At 36.9% G+C, this 16885-nt stretch overlaps 1 protein-coding gene across 1 annotated transcript in view; it reads left to right on the top strand.

Annotated features, from left to right (window-relative positions):
* LOC131764197 (beta-defensin 112-like) overlaps positions 1-16526 on the top strand; it is a 129695-nt gene extending 113169 nt beyond the window's left edge. Inside the window, 2 exon segments of the mRNA XM_067043215.1 lie at positions 531-671; positions 16366-16526. Coding sequence (XP_066899316.1) covers positions 557-671; positions 16366-16526 — 276 coding nt within the window. The 5' untranslated portion in view covers positions 531-556.
* Positions 16527-16885: the final 359 nt, after the last annotated feature.

The following is a 16885-nucleotide window of genomic DNA, read 5'->3' as shown; positions in this document are numbered from 1 at the left end:
CTACTCTGCTGTAATGCCCAAACATAAATAACTTTTAGCTTACAATTTCTTACCAAAAGTGGAAAAGTAAATAAACTTTACTTGAAAATATAACCCATGTGACTCAAGGATTGCAGTTGATTTAAATAAGGCTAATTTTTTCCTTCATCCTCTTCATAAAAATTTATTAGAATATGCTCACTAAAATTCCCTCTATTTCTAGAAATTTTCTAAGATATTATGTTATATAAATTTCAATATGCACTGTTTTTTCTTCTTAATAATAATGATTGTAATAGCTACCATCTGTTCTGCTTTTTGCCAACATTAATTTATTACTCCTTACAATAGCCATGTGAGGTAATCTTAGGAATAACCAAATCATTCATTTACTTATTCAACCCAATTTTAAAGAAATGTGTACTACTTGTTTATCATTTTCTAAAACCTCTTATAGTATATAGGACCATGAAATAAAGATAAGTACATTAATGTCTTCATGTTGGAAAACATTTTTTTAAAACTTCTGAAGTAATGTTTTTCTTTTACAGTGGGTTCTGACTTTGTTGGAAATTCTATGTCATCATCAAAAATCCTATGTAGATGGAAACTTGAGAAGCTATACTCAGAGACACATAATTCTTCCAGAATATTTGAAAACGCACAGTATGGTACAGAGAAAACCTACAGAGGTAAAATAAAACAAATAGAATTATGTCCTGCACATTTTAATTACTATCTGTCAAATGAAATGAAGGAAGTGTCCCAAGGATGTTCTCTATCCCGGTCCCATTTACTTAGCTCTTCTTGTCTTTTACCTTTCAGGCTTATGAAGGCTGAATTTCATGTTTAAAGTGAAAATAAGTCTTATTTTTAACTTATAGGGTCTTATTTTTGATGAAACTCTGTCTAGACAAATGTCCTCAATATTTCCAGGAGGGAAAATTCTCCAACCATTGCTTCCAAATTTCTTATTATTTTTTAAGTATTGTTAGTGCCTTTATGCTTAAGAGTGAGACTGTTGTCTCCGTTTTCCTCTTAGCTGATAACTGGCAGATTTTATTTTTGTTAATCACCACTGTCCATCGTTCATAACCCTGATAACTTTGGATATCATACAAAAAAGATATAGTTACACAGAAAGAGTAGTTAAGGTGTTCTTATGAATTCCAAGGATGATGTAATTAAGATAACTTGAAGAGGCAGTTTGAGCAACAAAAGTCTAGACTGGGTGCAAGGGACATTTAAAAAAATTTTTTTTTTTCTGTTTTAGTCTTTATCTCAGTCATGATTTAGGATATTATTTAGCAAAATATCTTCTCAGGTTAGATTATAATAAACACCATGTGAGTGAGACAAATAAATTTCTATGGGAGGGTAAGGAAAGACAGTTACTTTGTGACATTATTCAGAAAAGAATTTAGTGATGAGGTCTTTGGTCAAGTTTACTTATATGGGGCCCACTTTTTTTTTGCCACAATGTCATTGCTAAAGCCTACCACAGTGCTTAATATATAGTAGGAGCTCAATAAAGGTTTATTTATTGAATCCATCAATCAATCAATCGATAGATAGATGCATGGATAGAGGGAGAGAGACAAACCAAAGAAATAGTCTTCAGAAATTCAGGGATCAAGATGGTAGAGTAGGAGGATGGGGAAATTACCTCCCCCATGAACACAACAAAAATACATTTACATGTGGAACAATCCTCACTGAAAAATAACTGGAAACTGGCAGAAGGACTCTTGTATAACCAAGGCTGTAAGAATGATATACTTGGAATTGGGTGGGAAGGGAACAGAAGTGATGAGTGCCCCTGGGAGGGGGCTCAGAGGAAAAGGGAGATTACACAGGTAGAGATTCACTCTGGGGAGTAAGCATTTCGAGCCACTTTTTAGGTGCCCCAGCCCTGGCTTCTACACAAGGAAGACGAGCCCCCTTGGCTGTTTGGAGGACTAACAGAAAGACTATGGGAAGCCTGGACTTCCCTTGTGAGGAGTGCACGTACATGCTGGCTTGCCCTTGAGCCAGAGTGGAGAGGGTGGATTGAAGGCTGTTCCAGTGGCTGCCTGATTTCCCGTGACCACTCTGGCATGCATCCCAGCTGGAGTCGAGTGACTCCACTTATCCCACATCACAGCACCACACTGGACCTATGGCTGCCATGACTGAGGAGAGATCTGGGCCATGGGATAAGAGGTGACTTGGACCCAGGGCAGCAGCTGGCTGGGGGGGCACAGCCATTCTTGGTGAGGACTCTCGCAGTGCATCAGAAGCAACTTGGAATTTTGACAGCAGCCAGTCCACCACAGCCTGTGCCCTAATACATGCTGAGATCCAACACAAGCCCCACCTGCCCTGCGGTGTGGGGCGAGGGTGGTAGAGGCTGGGAGGAGTGACTGGCTGTGAGGGACAAAGAGGTCTCGGACCCAAGGCTACATATGAGCAGGGCAAGGGCAACAATTTCTGGCACATGCACAGGTGGTACCTAGGAGGCAGCTTGGACTTCTGTCTGCAGCCAACCTGCTGCAGCCTGTGTCCCATCATGAGCTGAGGGCAGGCATGAGCCCCTCTTGTTTCAGCACTCTCTCCTCTAGGCCAAGAGCCCCAGTGCTGGCAGAGGGGAAAGCACAGATTTAAAGGGAATGGAGCCAGCTCAGACCCAACCCTCAGCAACTTGGGATGTGACCCTGCCCCTGATAGGGCAACAACTGCCACTGAGTAGAGGGGAAGCCTTGCCTCACACCTGGCTCCAGCTCTAGCCCTTCCATCTGCAGCCCCACCATCTACCAAGGTGATAGGTGCCATCACACACTGAGGAAACATGTGATTTGCACTGACATCAAATCTAGCTCTTCAAGCAAAGGCACTGGGCACAAGTAAACTGAATAGGGATGCTCGCATATAAGGACACCCCTTCAAGAGCACAGTAAGTAACTGTTTCACTAAATTCATAGAGATAGAGAAAGTTAAGCAAAATGAGAAGAGGAACCAGAGGAGAGAGAGAGAGAGACCAGAGGAACTGGTCTCAATTGAAAGAGCAAGAGAAAATGTGTGAAAAAATAAATCATGAAATAGAAATAAACAATTTACCAGATAAACAATTTAAAACAATAGTAATAAGAATGCTAACTGAATTAGGAGAAAGAATAGATGAACACAGTGAGAATTTTAACAAGGAACTAGAAAATACAAAAGAGGCTCAATCATAAATGAAGAATTTAATAACTGAAATGAAAAACACACTAGAAGGAATAAATAGCAGACTAAGTGATACAGAAGAATGCATAAGTGATCTGGAAGATAGAATAATGGAAATCACCCAACCAGAGCAGCAAAAAGAAAAGCACATTTTAAAAAAATGAAAACAGTTTAAGATACCTTTGGGATAACCTCAGGCATACCAACATTTGCGTTATAGGGATCCCAGAAGGAGAAGAGAAAGAAAAGGGGATTGAAAAATTATGTGATGAAATTATAGTTAAAAACCTCTCAAACCTGAAGAAGGAAACAAATAACAGGGAGTCCCAAACAAGATGATCCCAAACAGACCCACTCTAAGACATATTATAATTAAAATGGCAAAAGTTAAAGAGAGCAATCTAGCCCCTCCTCCTTGTGAAGACACAGCAAGAAGATGGCCATTTATGAACCAGGAAGTGAATTCCTCACCAAACACCAAATCTGGTCATGCCTTCACCTTAACCTTCCAGCCTCCAGAACAGTGAGAAACAAATGTCTGTTGTTTATAAACAAACAAATTCTAAAGGCAGCAAGAAAAAGACAGAGTCATTTATAAAGGAACTCCCATAAGGCTTTCAGCTGATTTTTCTGCAGAAACTTTGCAGGATGGATGGGAGTGGCATGATATATTTAAAGAGCTGAAAGGGAAATGTCTGGGATCTAGGGTACTCTGTCCAGCGAGATTATCATTTAGAATTGAAGAAGAGATAAAGAACTTCTCATAAAAGCAAGTATTAAAAGAATCTGTCAACTAAAACTATCCTAAACAAAACATTAAAAGGTCTTATCTAAGTGGAAAAGAAGTAAGAATCTATAGGAAAAGGAAAATACCACTAGGAAAGGCAAATGTATAGTGAGGGCTGAGGATCAACCACTTACATAAGCTAGTATGAAGATTAAAAGACATAAAAATTGTAAAAGCAACCATAATTAAAATGAACAGTTATGGGACAAAAATGAAGATGTAAAATGTGACATTGAAAATATAAAATATGGGGAGGAAACTTAAAAAAGTCAATCTGTTAGAAAGTGCTTGAACTTAAATGACTACCAGTTTAAAACAAGTAGATATAGTTATAGGTCAACATACATGAACCAGTTGTAACCACAGAACAAAAACTAGTGACATATAAAAACCCCAAAGAACGGAATACAAACACACTACTAAAGAAAATCATCAAACCACAAAAGAAGAAACAAAAAGAAGAAATGAACAGAGAACTACAACAAAACAATCAGAAAACAAAATAATAAAATGGAAATAAATACATAGCTTTCAATAATTACTTTAAATGTCAATGGACAAAATGCTCCAATCAAAAGATATAGGGTGACTGATTAGATTTAAAAAATAAAAAGAAAAAAAAAACAAGACTCATCTACATGCTGCCTACAAGAGACTCACTTCAGGGCTTAAGACACACAGAGACTGGAAGTGGGGAATGGAAAAAGACGTTTCATGCAAACAAAAATGGTGAGGACCTTCAAGATGGCAGAGAAGTATGACATGGAGATCACCTTCCTCCCCACAAATACATCAAAAATACATTTACATGTGGAAAAACTCCTACAAAACTCCTACTGAACGCTGACAGAAGACCTCAGACTTCCCAAAATGCAAGAAAATCCCCATGTACCTGGGTAGGGCAAAAGATAAAAGAAAAAACAGAGACAAAAGAATAGGGATGGGACCTGCACCTCTGGGAGGGAGCTGTGAAGGAGGAAAAGTTTCCACACACTAGGAAGACCCTTCACTAGTGGAGATGGGGTGGGCGGGGGGGAACATTCGGAGCCACAGACAAGAATGCAGTAACGGGTGCAGAAGGCAAAGTGGAGAGATTCCTGCACAGAGGACTGGTGCACTCACCAGCCTGTGAGAGTTGTCTGCTCACCAGCTGGGGTGGGTGGGGACTGAGAGCTGAGGCTCAGACTTCAGAGGTCAGATCACAGGGAGAGGACTGGGGTTGGCTGCGTGAACACAGGCTGAAGGGGGATAGTGCACCACAGCTAGCAGCAAGGGAGACTGGGAAAATGTCTGGACCTGCCAAAGAGGCAAGAGACCATTGTTTCGGGGTGTGCAAGGAGAGGGGATTCCTTCCCTGTCTGCCCACAGAAGGCAGAGGACTGCCTAAGCAAGCTCCAGAGATGGGCGCGAGCCACGGCTATCAGCTCAGACCCCAGAGACAGGCATGAAAAACTAACACTGCTGCTGCAGCCACCAAGAAGCCTGTGTGCAAGTACAGGTCACTATCCACACCTCCTGGGAGCCTGTGCAGTCACGAGATCCAGGGACAAGTTCCCTAGGAGAACACATGGGGTGCCTCAGAATGTTTCAATGTCACACTGGCCTCTGCCGCCACAGGCTAGCTCCGCATTCCAATTATAAGTAACATACCCCTCCCTCCCCCTGGCATGAGTGAGCCAGAGCCCCTAATCAGCTGCTCCTTTAACCCCATCCTGTCTGGGTGGGAAAAGATGCCTGAGGGCGACCTACTCGCAGAGGTGGGGCCAAAACCAAAGCTGAACCCCAGGAGCTGTGTGAACAAGGAGAAAGGGGAATTTCCCAGTGCAGCCTCAGGAGCAGCAGATTAAATCCCCACAATCAACCTGCATCTGTTCAATACCCGTATAGACAATGAATCATCCCAAAATTGAGGTGGTGGACGTTGGGAGCAACTGTAGACTTGTGGTCTGCTATCTATGACTGATGTGTTTCTGATTTATATGTTTACTTTAGTATAGTTTTTAGCACTTGTTGTCATTGGTGGGTTTTTTAATTAGTTTGGTTGTTCTCTTTTTTATTATTATTTTAAAAATTTTTTTAAAATAATTAATTTTTCTTTCTTTTTTTCTCCATTTCCTTCTGAGCTGTGTGGCTGACAGGGTCTTGGTGCTCCGGCCTGAGCCCTGAGCTTCTGAGGTGGGAGAACCGAGTTCAGGATATTGGTCCACCAGAGACCTCCCAGCCCCACGTAATATCAATCAGAGAGAGCTCTCCCAGAGATCTCCATCTCAACGCTAAGACCCAGCTCCACCCAAAGGCCAGTAAGTTCCAGTGCTAGATGCCGCATACCAATCAACTACAAAGACAGAACACAACCCCACCCATTAGCACACAGGCTGCCTAAATTCATAATAAGTTCACAGACACCCCAAAACACACCACCAGACGTGGTCCTACCCACCAGAAAGACAAGATCCAGCCCCACCCACCAGAACACAGGCACCAGTCCCACCCACCAGGAAGGCTACAAAATCCACTGAACCAACCTGACCCACTGGGGGCAGACACCAAAAACAATGGGAACTATGAACCTGCAGCCTGTGAAAAGCAGACCCCAAACACAGTAAGTTAAGCAAAATGAGAAGACAGAGAAATACACAGCAGATGCAGGAGCAAGGCAAAAACCCACCAGACCAAACAAATGAAGAGGAAATAGGCAGTCTACCTGAAAAAGAATTCAGAGTAATGATAGTAAAGATGATCCAAAATCTTCGTAATAGAATGGAGAAAATAAAAAACACATTTAGCAAGGACCTAGAAGAACTAAAGCGCAAACAACCAATGATGAACAACACAATAAATGAAATTAACAATTCTCTAGAGGGAATCAGCAGCAGGAATAACTGAGGCAGAGAACAGATAAGTGACCTGGAAGATAAAATAGTGGAAATAACTACCACAGAGCAGAATAAAGAACATTGGAATTATAGGGGTACCAGAAGAAGAGAAAAAAAAGAACTGAGAAAATATTTGAAGAGATTATAGTTGAAAACTTCCCTAATACGGGAAAGGAAATAGTCAATCAAGTCCAGGAAGTGCAGAGGGTCCCATACAGGATATATCCAAGGAGAAACATGCCAAGACACATATTAATCAAACTATCAAAAATTAAATACAAAGAAAAAACTTTAAAAGCAGCAAGGGAAAACAACAAGTAATATACAAGGGAATCCCCATAAGGTTAACATTTGATCTTTCAGCAGAAACTCTATGAGCCAGAAGGTACTGGCAGGACATAGTTAAAGTGATGAAAGGGAAAAGCCTACAACCAAGATTACTCTACTCATCAAGGATTTCATTCAGATTCGACAGAGAAATTAAAACCTTTACAGACAAGCAAAACCTAAGAGAATTCAGCACAACCAAACCAGCTTTACAACAAATGCTAAAGGAACTTCTCTAGGCAGGAAACACAGAGAAGGAAAAGACCTACAATAACAAACCCAAAGCAATTAAGAAAATGGTCATAGGAACATACATATTGGTAACTACCTTAAATGTAAGTGGATTAAATGCTCCAACCAAAACACATAGACTGGCTGAATGGATACAAAAATAAGACCCATATATATGCTGTCTACAAGAGACCCACTTCAGACCTAGGGACACATACAAACTGAAAGTGAGGGGATGGCAAAAGATATTCCATGCAAACAGAAATCAAAAGAAAGCTGAAGTAGCAATTCTCATATCAGACAAAACAGACTTTAAAATAAAGACTGTTACAAGAGACAAAGAAGAACACTACATAATGATCAAGATATCAATCCAAGAAGAAGATATAACAATTGTAAATTTTTATGCACCCAACAGAGGAGCACCACAATACATAAGGCAAATGCTAACAGCCATAAAAGGGGAAGTGACGGTAACACAATCATAGTAGGGGACTTTAACACCCCACTTTCACCAGTGGACAGATCATCCAAAATGAAAATAAATAAGGCAACACAAGTTTTAAATGACACATTAAACAAGATGGACTTAATTGATATTTATAGGACATTCCTTCCTAAAACAACAAAATACATTTTCTTCTCAAGTGCTTATGGAACATTCTCCAGGATAGATCATATCTTAGGTCACAAATCAAGCCTTGGTAAATTTAAGAAAATTGAAACCATATCAAGTATTTTTTCTGACCACAATGCTATAGGACTAGATATGAATTACAGGAAAAATAACTGTAAAAAATACAAACACATGGAGGCTAAACAATACACTACTAAATAACCAAGAGATCACTGAAGAAATCAAAGAGGAAATCAAAAAATACCTAGACACAAATGACAATGAAAACACGATGACCCAAAACCTATGGGATGCAGCAAAAGCAGTTCTAAGAGGGAAGTTTATAGCAATAAATCTTACCTCAAGAAACAAGAAACATCTAAAATAAACAACCTAACCTTACGCCTAAAGCAATTAGAGAAAGAAGAACAAAAAAAACCCCCAAAGTTAGCAGAAGGAAAGAAATCATAAAGATCAGATCAGAAATAAATGAAAAAGAAATGAAGGAAACAATAGCAAAGATCAATAAAAGTAAAAGCTGGTTCTTTCAGAAGATAAATAAAATTGATAAAACATTAGCCAGACTCATCAAGAAAAAAGGGAAAAGACTTAAATCAATAGAATTAAAAATGAAAAAGGAGAAGTAACAGCTGATACTGCAGAAATACAAAGGATCATGAGAGATTAGTACAAGCAACTATATGTCAATAAAATGGACAACCTGGACGAAATGGACAAATTCTTAGAAAAGCACAACATTCTGAGCCTGAACCAGGAAGAAATAGAAAATATAAACAGATCAATTACAAGCACTCAAATTGAAACTGTGATTAAAAATCTTCCAACAAACAAAATCCCAGGACCAGATGGCTTCAGAGGCAAATTCTATCAAACATTAAGAGAAGAGCTAACACCTATCTTTCTCAAAATCTTCCAAAATATAGCAGAGGGAGGAACACTCCAAACTCATTCTACAGGCCACCATCACCCTGATACCAAAACCAGACAAAGATGTCACAAAGAAAGAAAACTACAGGTCAATATCACTGATGAACATAGATGCAAAAATCGTCCACCAATTACTAGCAAACAGAATCCAACAGCACATTGAAAGGATCATACATCATGATCAAGTGGGGTTTGTCCTAGGAATGCAAGGATTCTTCAATATATGCAAATCAATCAATGTGATAAACCTTATTAACAAATTGAAGGATAAAAACCATATGATGATCATCTCAATACATGCAGAAAAAGCTTTTGACAAAATTCAACACTGACTTATGATAAAAACTCTCCAGAAAGTAGGCATAGAGGGAAACTACATCCACATAATGAAAGCCATATATGACAAACCCATAGCCAACATTGTTCTCAGTGGTGAAAAACTGGTACCATTTCCTCTAAGATGAGGAAAAAGACAAGGTTGCCCACTCTCACCACTGTTATCCAACATAGTTTTGGAAGTTTTAGCCACAGTACTCAGAGAAGAAAAAGAAATAAAAGGAATCCAAATCAGAAAAGAAGAAGTAAAACTGTCAATTTGCAGATGACATGATACTATACATAGAGGATCCTAAAGATGCCACCAGAAAACTACTAGAGCTAATCAATGAATTTGGTAAAGTTGCAGGATACAAAATTGATGCACAGAAATCTCTGGCATTCCTATATACCAATGATGAAAAATCTGAAAGGGAAATTAAGGAAACACTCCTATTTACAATTGCAACAAAAAGAATAAAATACCTAGGAATAAACCTACATAAGGAGACAAAAGACCTGTATGCAGAAAACTATAAGACACTGATGAAAGAAATTAAAGGTGATACAAACAGATGGAGATATACACCATGTTCTTGGATTGGAAGAATCAACATTGTGAAAATGACTCTACTACCCAAAGCAATCTACAGATTCAGTGCAATCCTGTCAAACTACCAATGGAATTTTTCACAGAAGTAGAACAAAGAATTTCACAATTTGCACAAGAGGGAGGGGACATGGGGATATAGGTATACATATAGCTGATTCACTTTGTTATACAGCAGAAGCTAACACACCATTGTAAAGCAATTATACTCTAATAAAGATGTTTAAAAAAATATGACAAGAAAGCAGAGGTAGCAATACTTATATCATAGACTTTAAAACAAAAGCTATAACAACAGAAAAGAAAGGCATTATATAATGATAAAGGAATCAATAGAGGAAGAGAACATTACACTTGTTATCATATATGCACCCAGTATAGGACCACCTAAATATACAAAGCAAATATTAACAGACATAAAGGGTGAAAGTGACAATTACACAATAATAGTAGGGGACTTTAAACCCCACTTACATCAATAGACAAATCATCTAGACAGAAATCAAAAAGGCAACAATGGTCTTAAATGACACAGTAGACCAGTTGGTCTTAATAGATACCTACAGGACATTCCATCCCCAGACAGCAGACTATACATTCTTTTCAAGTGCACATGGAACATTCTCCAAGATAGATCACATGCCAAGTCACAAAACAAGTCTCAACATATGTAAGAGGATAGAAATCATATCAAGCATTTTTTTCAATCACTTAGTATGAAACTAGACATCAGTTACAGAAAAGAAAATAGGAAAAGCAGAAACACATGGATACTAAACAACATGCTACTGAAAAACCAATTGGTCAATAAAGAAATCCAAAAAGAAATCAGAAAATACCTTGAGACAAATGAAAATGGCAACACAACTTTCCAAAATCTATGGTATGAAGCATTTCTAAGAGGGAAATTCATAGCGATATATGCCTTCCTCAAGAAATAAGAGGGCTTCCCTGGTGGCGCAGTGGTTGAGAGTCCGCCTGCCGATGCAGGAGACGCGGGTTCGTGCCCCGGTCCGGGAAGATCCCACATGCCGCAGAGCGGCTGGGCCTGTGAACCGTGGCCGCTGAGCCTGCGCGTCCGCAGCCTGTGCTCCGCAATGGGAGAGGCCACAACAGTGAGAGGCCCACATACCGGAAAAAAAAAAAAAAAAAAAAAAAAAAAAAAAAAAAAAAAGAAATAAGAAAAATCTCAAAGAAACAACTTAGCTTACCATCTAAGAGAATTAGAAAAAGAACAAAGCCCAAAGTTAGCAGAAGGAAGGACATAATAATCATCAAAGAGGAAATGAATAACACAGAAACCAAAAAAACAGTAGAAAACATTAATGAAACAAAGAGCTGGTTTTTTGGGGAGAAGATAAACAAAACTGATAAACCTGTAGTCAGGTTCATCAAGAAGAAAAAAGAGGACCCAAATAAAATAAGAAATAAGAGACATAACAACCAATACCACAGAGATACAAAAAAATCATAAGACAATGCTATGAAGAGTTATATTCCAAGAAATTGGACTACCTAGAAGAAATGGACAAATTTCTAGAAACATAAAACTTACCAAGACTAAATCAGGAAGAAACAATTTGAACAGACCGATCAATAATATCATACCAAAAATAATAAAATACCTAGGAATAAAATTAATCAAGGAGGTGATAGACTTACACTCTGAAAACTATAAAACATTGGTGAAGGACATTGATGATGGTACAATGTAATGGAAAGATAACCTGTGTTTTTTAATTGGAAGAGATAATATTGTTAAAATGGCCATAATACCTAAAGCAATCTACAGATTTAATGTAATACCTACCAAAATACCTGCAACATTTTTCACAGAAATAGAGCAAATAATCCTAAAATTTATACACAACCACTCATGACCCTGACTTGCCAAAGTGATTTTGAGGAAAAACAACAAAGCTGGAAGTATAATAATCACTGACTTCAGACTATGGTACAAAAAAAGTTACAGTAATCAAAACAACATGACGCTGGCCCAAAAACAGACACATAGATCAATGGAACCGAATAGAGAGCCCAGAAATAAACCCACAAACCATGGTTAATTAATCTATGACAAAGGAGCCAAGAACATACAACGGAGAAAAGACAATCTCTTTAATAAGTGGTGCTGGGAAAACTGGACAGCTACATGTAAAAGAATGAAATTAGTACATTCTCTAATTCCATATACAAAAATAAACTAAAAATGGATTAAACACCTAAATGTAAGACCAAATATTATAAAACTCCTAGAGGAAAACATAGACAGAAAACTTTTTGAGACAAATTGTAGCAATATTTTTTGGCTTTGTCTCCTAAAGCAAAGAAAATAAAAGCAAAAATAAATAAATGGGACCTAATTAATATTAAAAGCTTTTGCACAGCAAAGGAAACCATCGACAAAATGAAAAGACAACCTACTGAATGGGAGAAAATATTTGCAGACAATGTGACCCATAAGGGCTTAATATCCAAAATATATAAGCAGCTTACACAACTCAACAACCAAAAAACAAACAACCAGATTAAAAATGGGCAGAAGAACTGTGAATAGACATTTTTCCAAAGAACACATACAGATGGCCAACAGGCACATGAAGATGCTCAGCTTCACTAATAATCTGGGCAATGCAGATCAAAACCATAATGAGATATCACCTCACTCCTATCAGAATGACTATCATCAAAAAGAACATAAATAACGAATGTTGGCAAGGATGTGGAGAAAAAGGAACACGTGCACTGTTAATGTGAATATCAATTGTTGCAGACACTGTGGAAAACATTATAGCGGTTTCTCAAAAAACTAAAAATAAAACTACCATATGACCCAGCAATTCCACTCCTGGGTATATATCTGAAAAAAACAAAAACATTAATTTTAAAAGATCCATGTACCCCAATGTTCATAGCAGCATTATTTACAATTGCCAAGATATGATAGGCAAGATATCATTGCCAAGATATCCATGTACCCCAATGTTCATAGCATTATTTACAATTGCCAAGATATTTGTTGACAAATGAATGGATAAAGAAGATGTGGTACACATACAATGAAATAATAGTCAACCATAAAAAGAATGAAATTTTGCCATTTGCAGCAACATGGATGGACTTGGAAGATATTATGCTAAGTGAAATAAGTCAGACACAGAAAGAAAGACAAATACTGTATGATATCATTTACATGTAGAATCTAAAAAAAAACAACAAACTGGTGAATATAACAAAAAAGAAGCAAACTCACCGCTATAGAGAACAAACTAGTGGTTACAAGTGGGGAGAGGGAAGGGGAAAGGAGCAATACAGAGGTAGGGAATTCAGAGATACAAGCTATTATGTATAAAATAAGCTACAAGGATATATCATACAACACAGGGAATAGAGCCAATATTTTATAATAACTCTAAATGAAGTACAACCTTTAAAAATTGTGAATTGCTGTACTGTACACCTGTAACATATAATCTTGTACATCAGCTATATTTCAATTAAAAATAAATATATAATAAATGAAATGAAACAAAAGGTATCCTTTATCACAATTATCTGTATCCAGTAACAGGTGTTGTTTTGAGATTTTTTTAAAAAATAAATATCAGGAGTCACCACTTTTTGGCTACTAGATATTGTTGGCAATATGTGTAAGTGGTAAGGCCTGCCATTATGATATCAGAAAATTCGTATTTACTCACTATCACTGATACATGTATGTTTAAATCTTCCCTTGGTCTGTAGTATGCAGTTTTGGAGATCTTACTCCTCAAAATCAGAATTGCTTTGGTTATAATATACATAAATTTATCTGTGCATCTCTATCTCTAAATGTGTAATTTTATTTCTGTATATATTTATCAATATTTGTCTATACCTATATTTATGTTAACTTAGATAATTACATTTATTTTATCTTTTAATTTATAAATCATTTAACTTACATTAATTACTGAGTTTCATTAATATACAGAAATAATTTGTATTATCTCAGTGACCTTCAGCTCAAATTTAGGCCTCAGGACTCACAGGCTTCTAAGGTCCTTCCCTCTTGATTATAACACTACTTGATCAATAATCTCAGCGTGAAAAATTCTATCAATTCTTAATATATTTGTTTGGCCAAGCCATAGAATGAAATTTTTAAATTGTAACATATATAACTGGTAAAGTGCTTGTTACTAGAATATATAAAGAATTCTGATAAATCAAAAGAAAAAGAGACAAGTCAGTGGAAATATGGGGAAAAGCCTTAAAGGCATAATTTGAAGAAGTGGATATACAAACCTGTTTAAAGTTCTCATCATCACTAGCAATCAGGAAAATTCAGATATAAGTCATGATAAGATAGCACCACACATTCAACAGAATATATACAATTTTAAAAGTTAGTACAGAGTTTTATAAAACAAATGGAACAGTAAGAACTTTCAAACATGGCTGAAGAGAGTTAAAATGGTAGCATCAATTTAGAAACCAATTTATCATAATCTGTTATAGCTAAAGGTCATATTCTATGACCTAGGATTTCCTGTGACTGTATCTACCCAACAGAACACTGGTACATGTGCTCCAGGAAATAGTACAGGAATGTTAATAGCAGCATTATTTGCCATATAACAAATAACCTATATGGTTATCAAAAGCACAAGAGATGAATAAAGTGAATACCATGTCTTAATGAAAATCAGTAATCCACATCTACTACCAATCACATAGTTGAATCATAGACTATAATGTTAATTGAGAAAAAACAGAAACAAACGAAAAATACCATATGATTTTCTGTTCCTTGGGGATACACATGTATATTTGCATATCTATATCTATATAATTGCTTACATATTTTGAATATATATATTCAAAAACAAGAGTAAAGAATACATACTTAAGTCATTAAAAACATAAAGAAAAGTAAGGAAGTTAGTACTTAATTCAGGATAATGGTTACTTTTAATTGAGAGAGGGAGTTGTGATTCAATGGGGGTTATGTATAGAACTTCTGGTAATGTTTTAGTTCTTAATGTAGGTAGTAATTACATAGATATTTGATTTATAATAATGCATTAAGCTTTGTACTTATATTTTGTGCTTTATAAGAAAATATTTTTAAAAATAAAAGAACGCAATAGTGGGCAAAGTTGTTCTCTAAGAATACTCATAATTTGTTGCTCTATTATTATTTATAATGTCCAATTAGCTAACAGAGTTGCATTGAGTACTGGCTCCTAGGTGCCTAAGCTCATGTCACTCTGCAAATCTAGAGTATGGTAAAAGGACACTCAGTGTAGTGTGGCCCAAAATCTTCCTTAATTGAAATACTTGCTGCAAAATGTATTAATAATATTTCTACTTTATTTAAAATGATATGTATATTTAAATCTCTATAAAATATTTTACCAAAAAAGATGGACAAGGGATTGATTAATTACAGAAGTAAAAGGTCTTTGGGAAAGAAAGTATATTTATAGTCATCGGTGACAATGGCTCACCCATTCTGGCCCACCTTCTAAAATATTGCCCAGCAGAGCCTGATTATATTTGCCCAGGATGGTAGATACGTATTTCCTAAGACACTATCTTTCCTGTCTTTCATGATCTTTATAAAAGCTTTAAATGTTAAGGAGTCATTTATTATATTGAGCCCAAACCTGGCTTTCCATTGATCTGCATCATTTATGTATAGTTCTGTTCTGTGGGTATACAGGAAATAAATGAAAAGCTTCTGTTAGTGACAAAGACACCCAATATCCAAATCCTTACTTCATTCCTCATGATTTTTGAAGTTAAAAATCAAATAGACTATAATGCAAAGTGAGACTGGGAAATTTTCTTTTACGTTTCTACAGCTTCAGAAACCTTAGTGTGAAAGAGAAAGAAGGGAAAGTAGCACTGAAAAAATTGAGTTTTGCTGAAGTGTTTATTATGGTCATTTCCTATTCAATATACTAATCTCTCAAAGTGTCTGTTTTTAACCAGAACTTCTCTTGGGGTTGAGGGTTGGGTGCAGATCCAAGAGACATTGGGATATTTAATAAAATAAAACAGTATTTTTCCGTATTTTAGAACTGCTGAAGTCAGGTTACAATGAACAATGAAATCTTATGGAGGAAGAAAGTATTTACCAGAGAACAGAAATAAGCATGAATAACAAAGGAGAAGGTGGAGATTGGGCCACTCATATTTAATGGCTCTAGAGGACAAGCAAGACAGACTGAAGAAGGTAATAATAAATTGCAGGCTCTCCAAGTATCCGTTATTGAGTCAACACCTAATCAATTGAAATGTGTAGAGGTGGGACATCTACCTTAGGAATCAGAGGTTCTTGATTTGTTCTGATATAGAAAAGAAAGATTCCAATGAAAAAATGAGAGAATTCCTTTCCTTTTTCTCCCCTCTGTGCTTTTTGTCTTTTAAATCTACACATGTCTTACCTGGATTATTAATTCCATCCAAACTTGCTTTCTTTCAGCTAGAAGCAAAGAGCACGATACTGCCCTTAATCTGAGGCTTGCATGTACAATGCTTGGTGGTCAGTGTAAAAATAAAGACGGTGAAAAAGAATTTAGGATGGTACTCTCTGAAAGACCTACAACTCTCTGCTGAATGAGAGAATGTGACCCTAAGAAATAATTGAAGACACCCATTCACAGAAAGAGGACCAACATGAACTGTCTTCTCATTACTTCATTACTTCTGTTACTTCATTCACAGCCTAGTATTTCTGTGTATCCATGTCTCTAATAAAGAATTAAATAAAATATATTTCAACCTGAACCATTCATGAACATTGTGCCTGCTTGGAAGAAAAAGTCAGAATACAGAGTAGAGCTTTGAATTTGGGAATAGCAGCAGAATGGAGAAAAGCCCACGATGGGACTACTGTGTTGTATGAGATTCTGGGGACAATTCTATGTTTAACGTGAAAAGTATGTTGGCGGTGATTGGTGATGTATACCGGGCACTCTCTGAGAAGGGTGAAGAGTGGAGTC

This window comes from Kogia breviceps, chromosome 10, assembly GCF_026419965.1.
Source record: "Kogia breviceps isolate mKogBre1 chromosome 10, mKogBre1 haplotype 1, whole genome shotgun sequence".
Taxonomy (NCBI): Eukaryota; Metazoa; Chordata; class Mammalia; order Artiodactyla; family Physeteridae; genus Kogia; species Kogia breviceps.
Note: the sequence above shows the minus strand (reverse complement) of the source record. Positions and strands in the feature narration are given on the sequence as shown.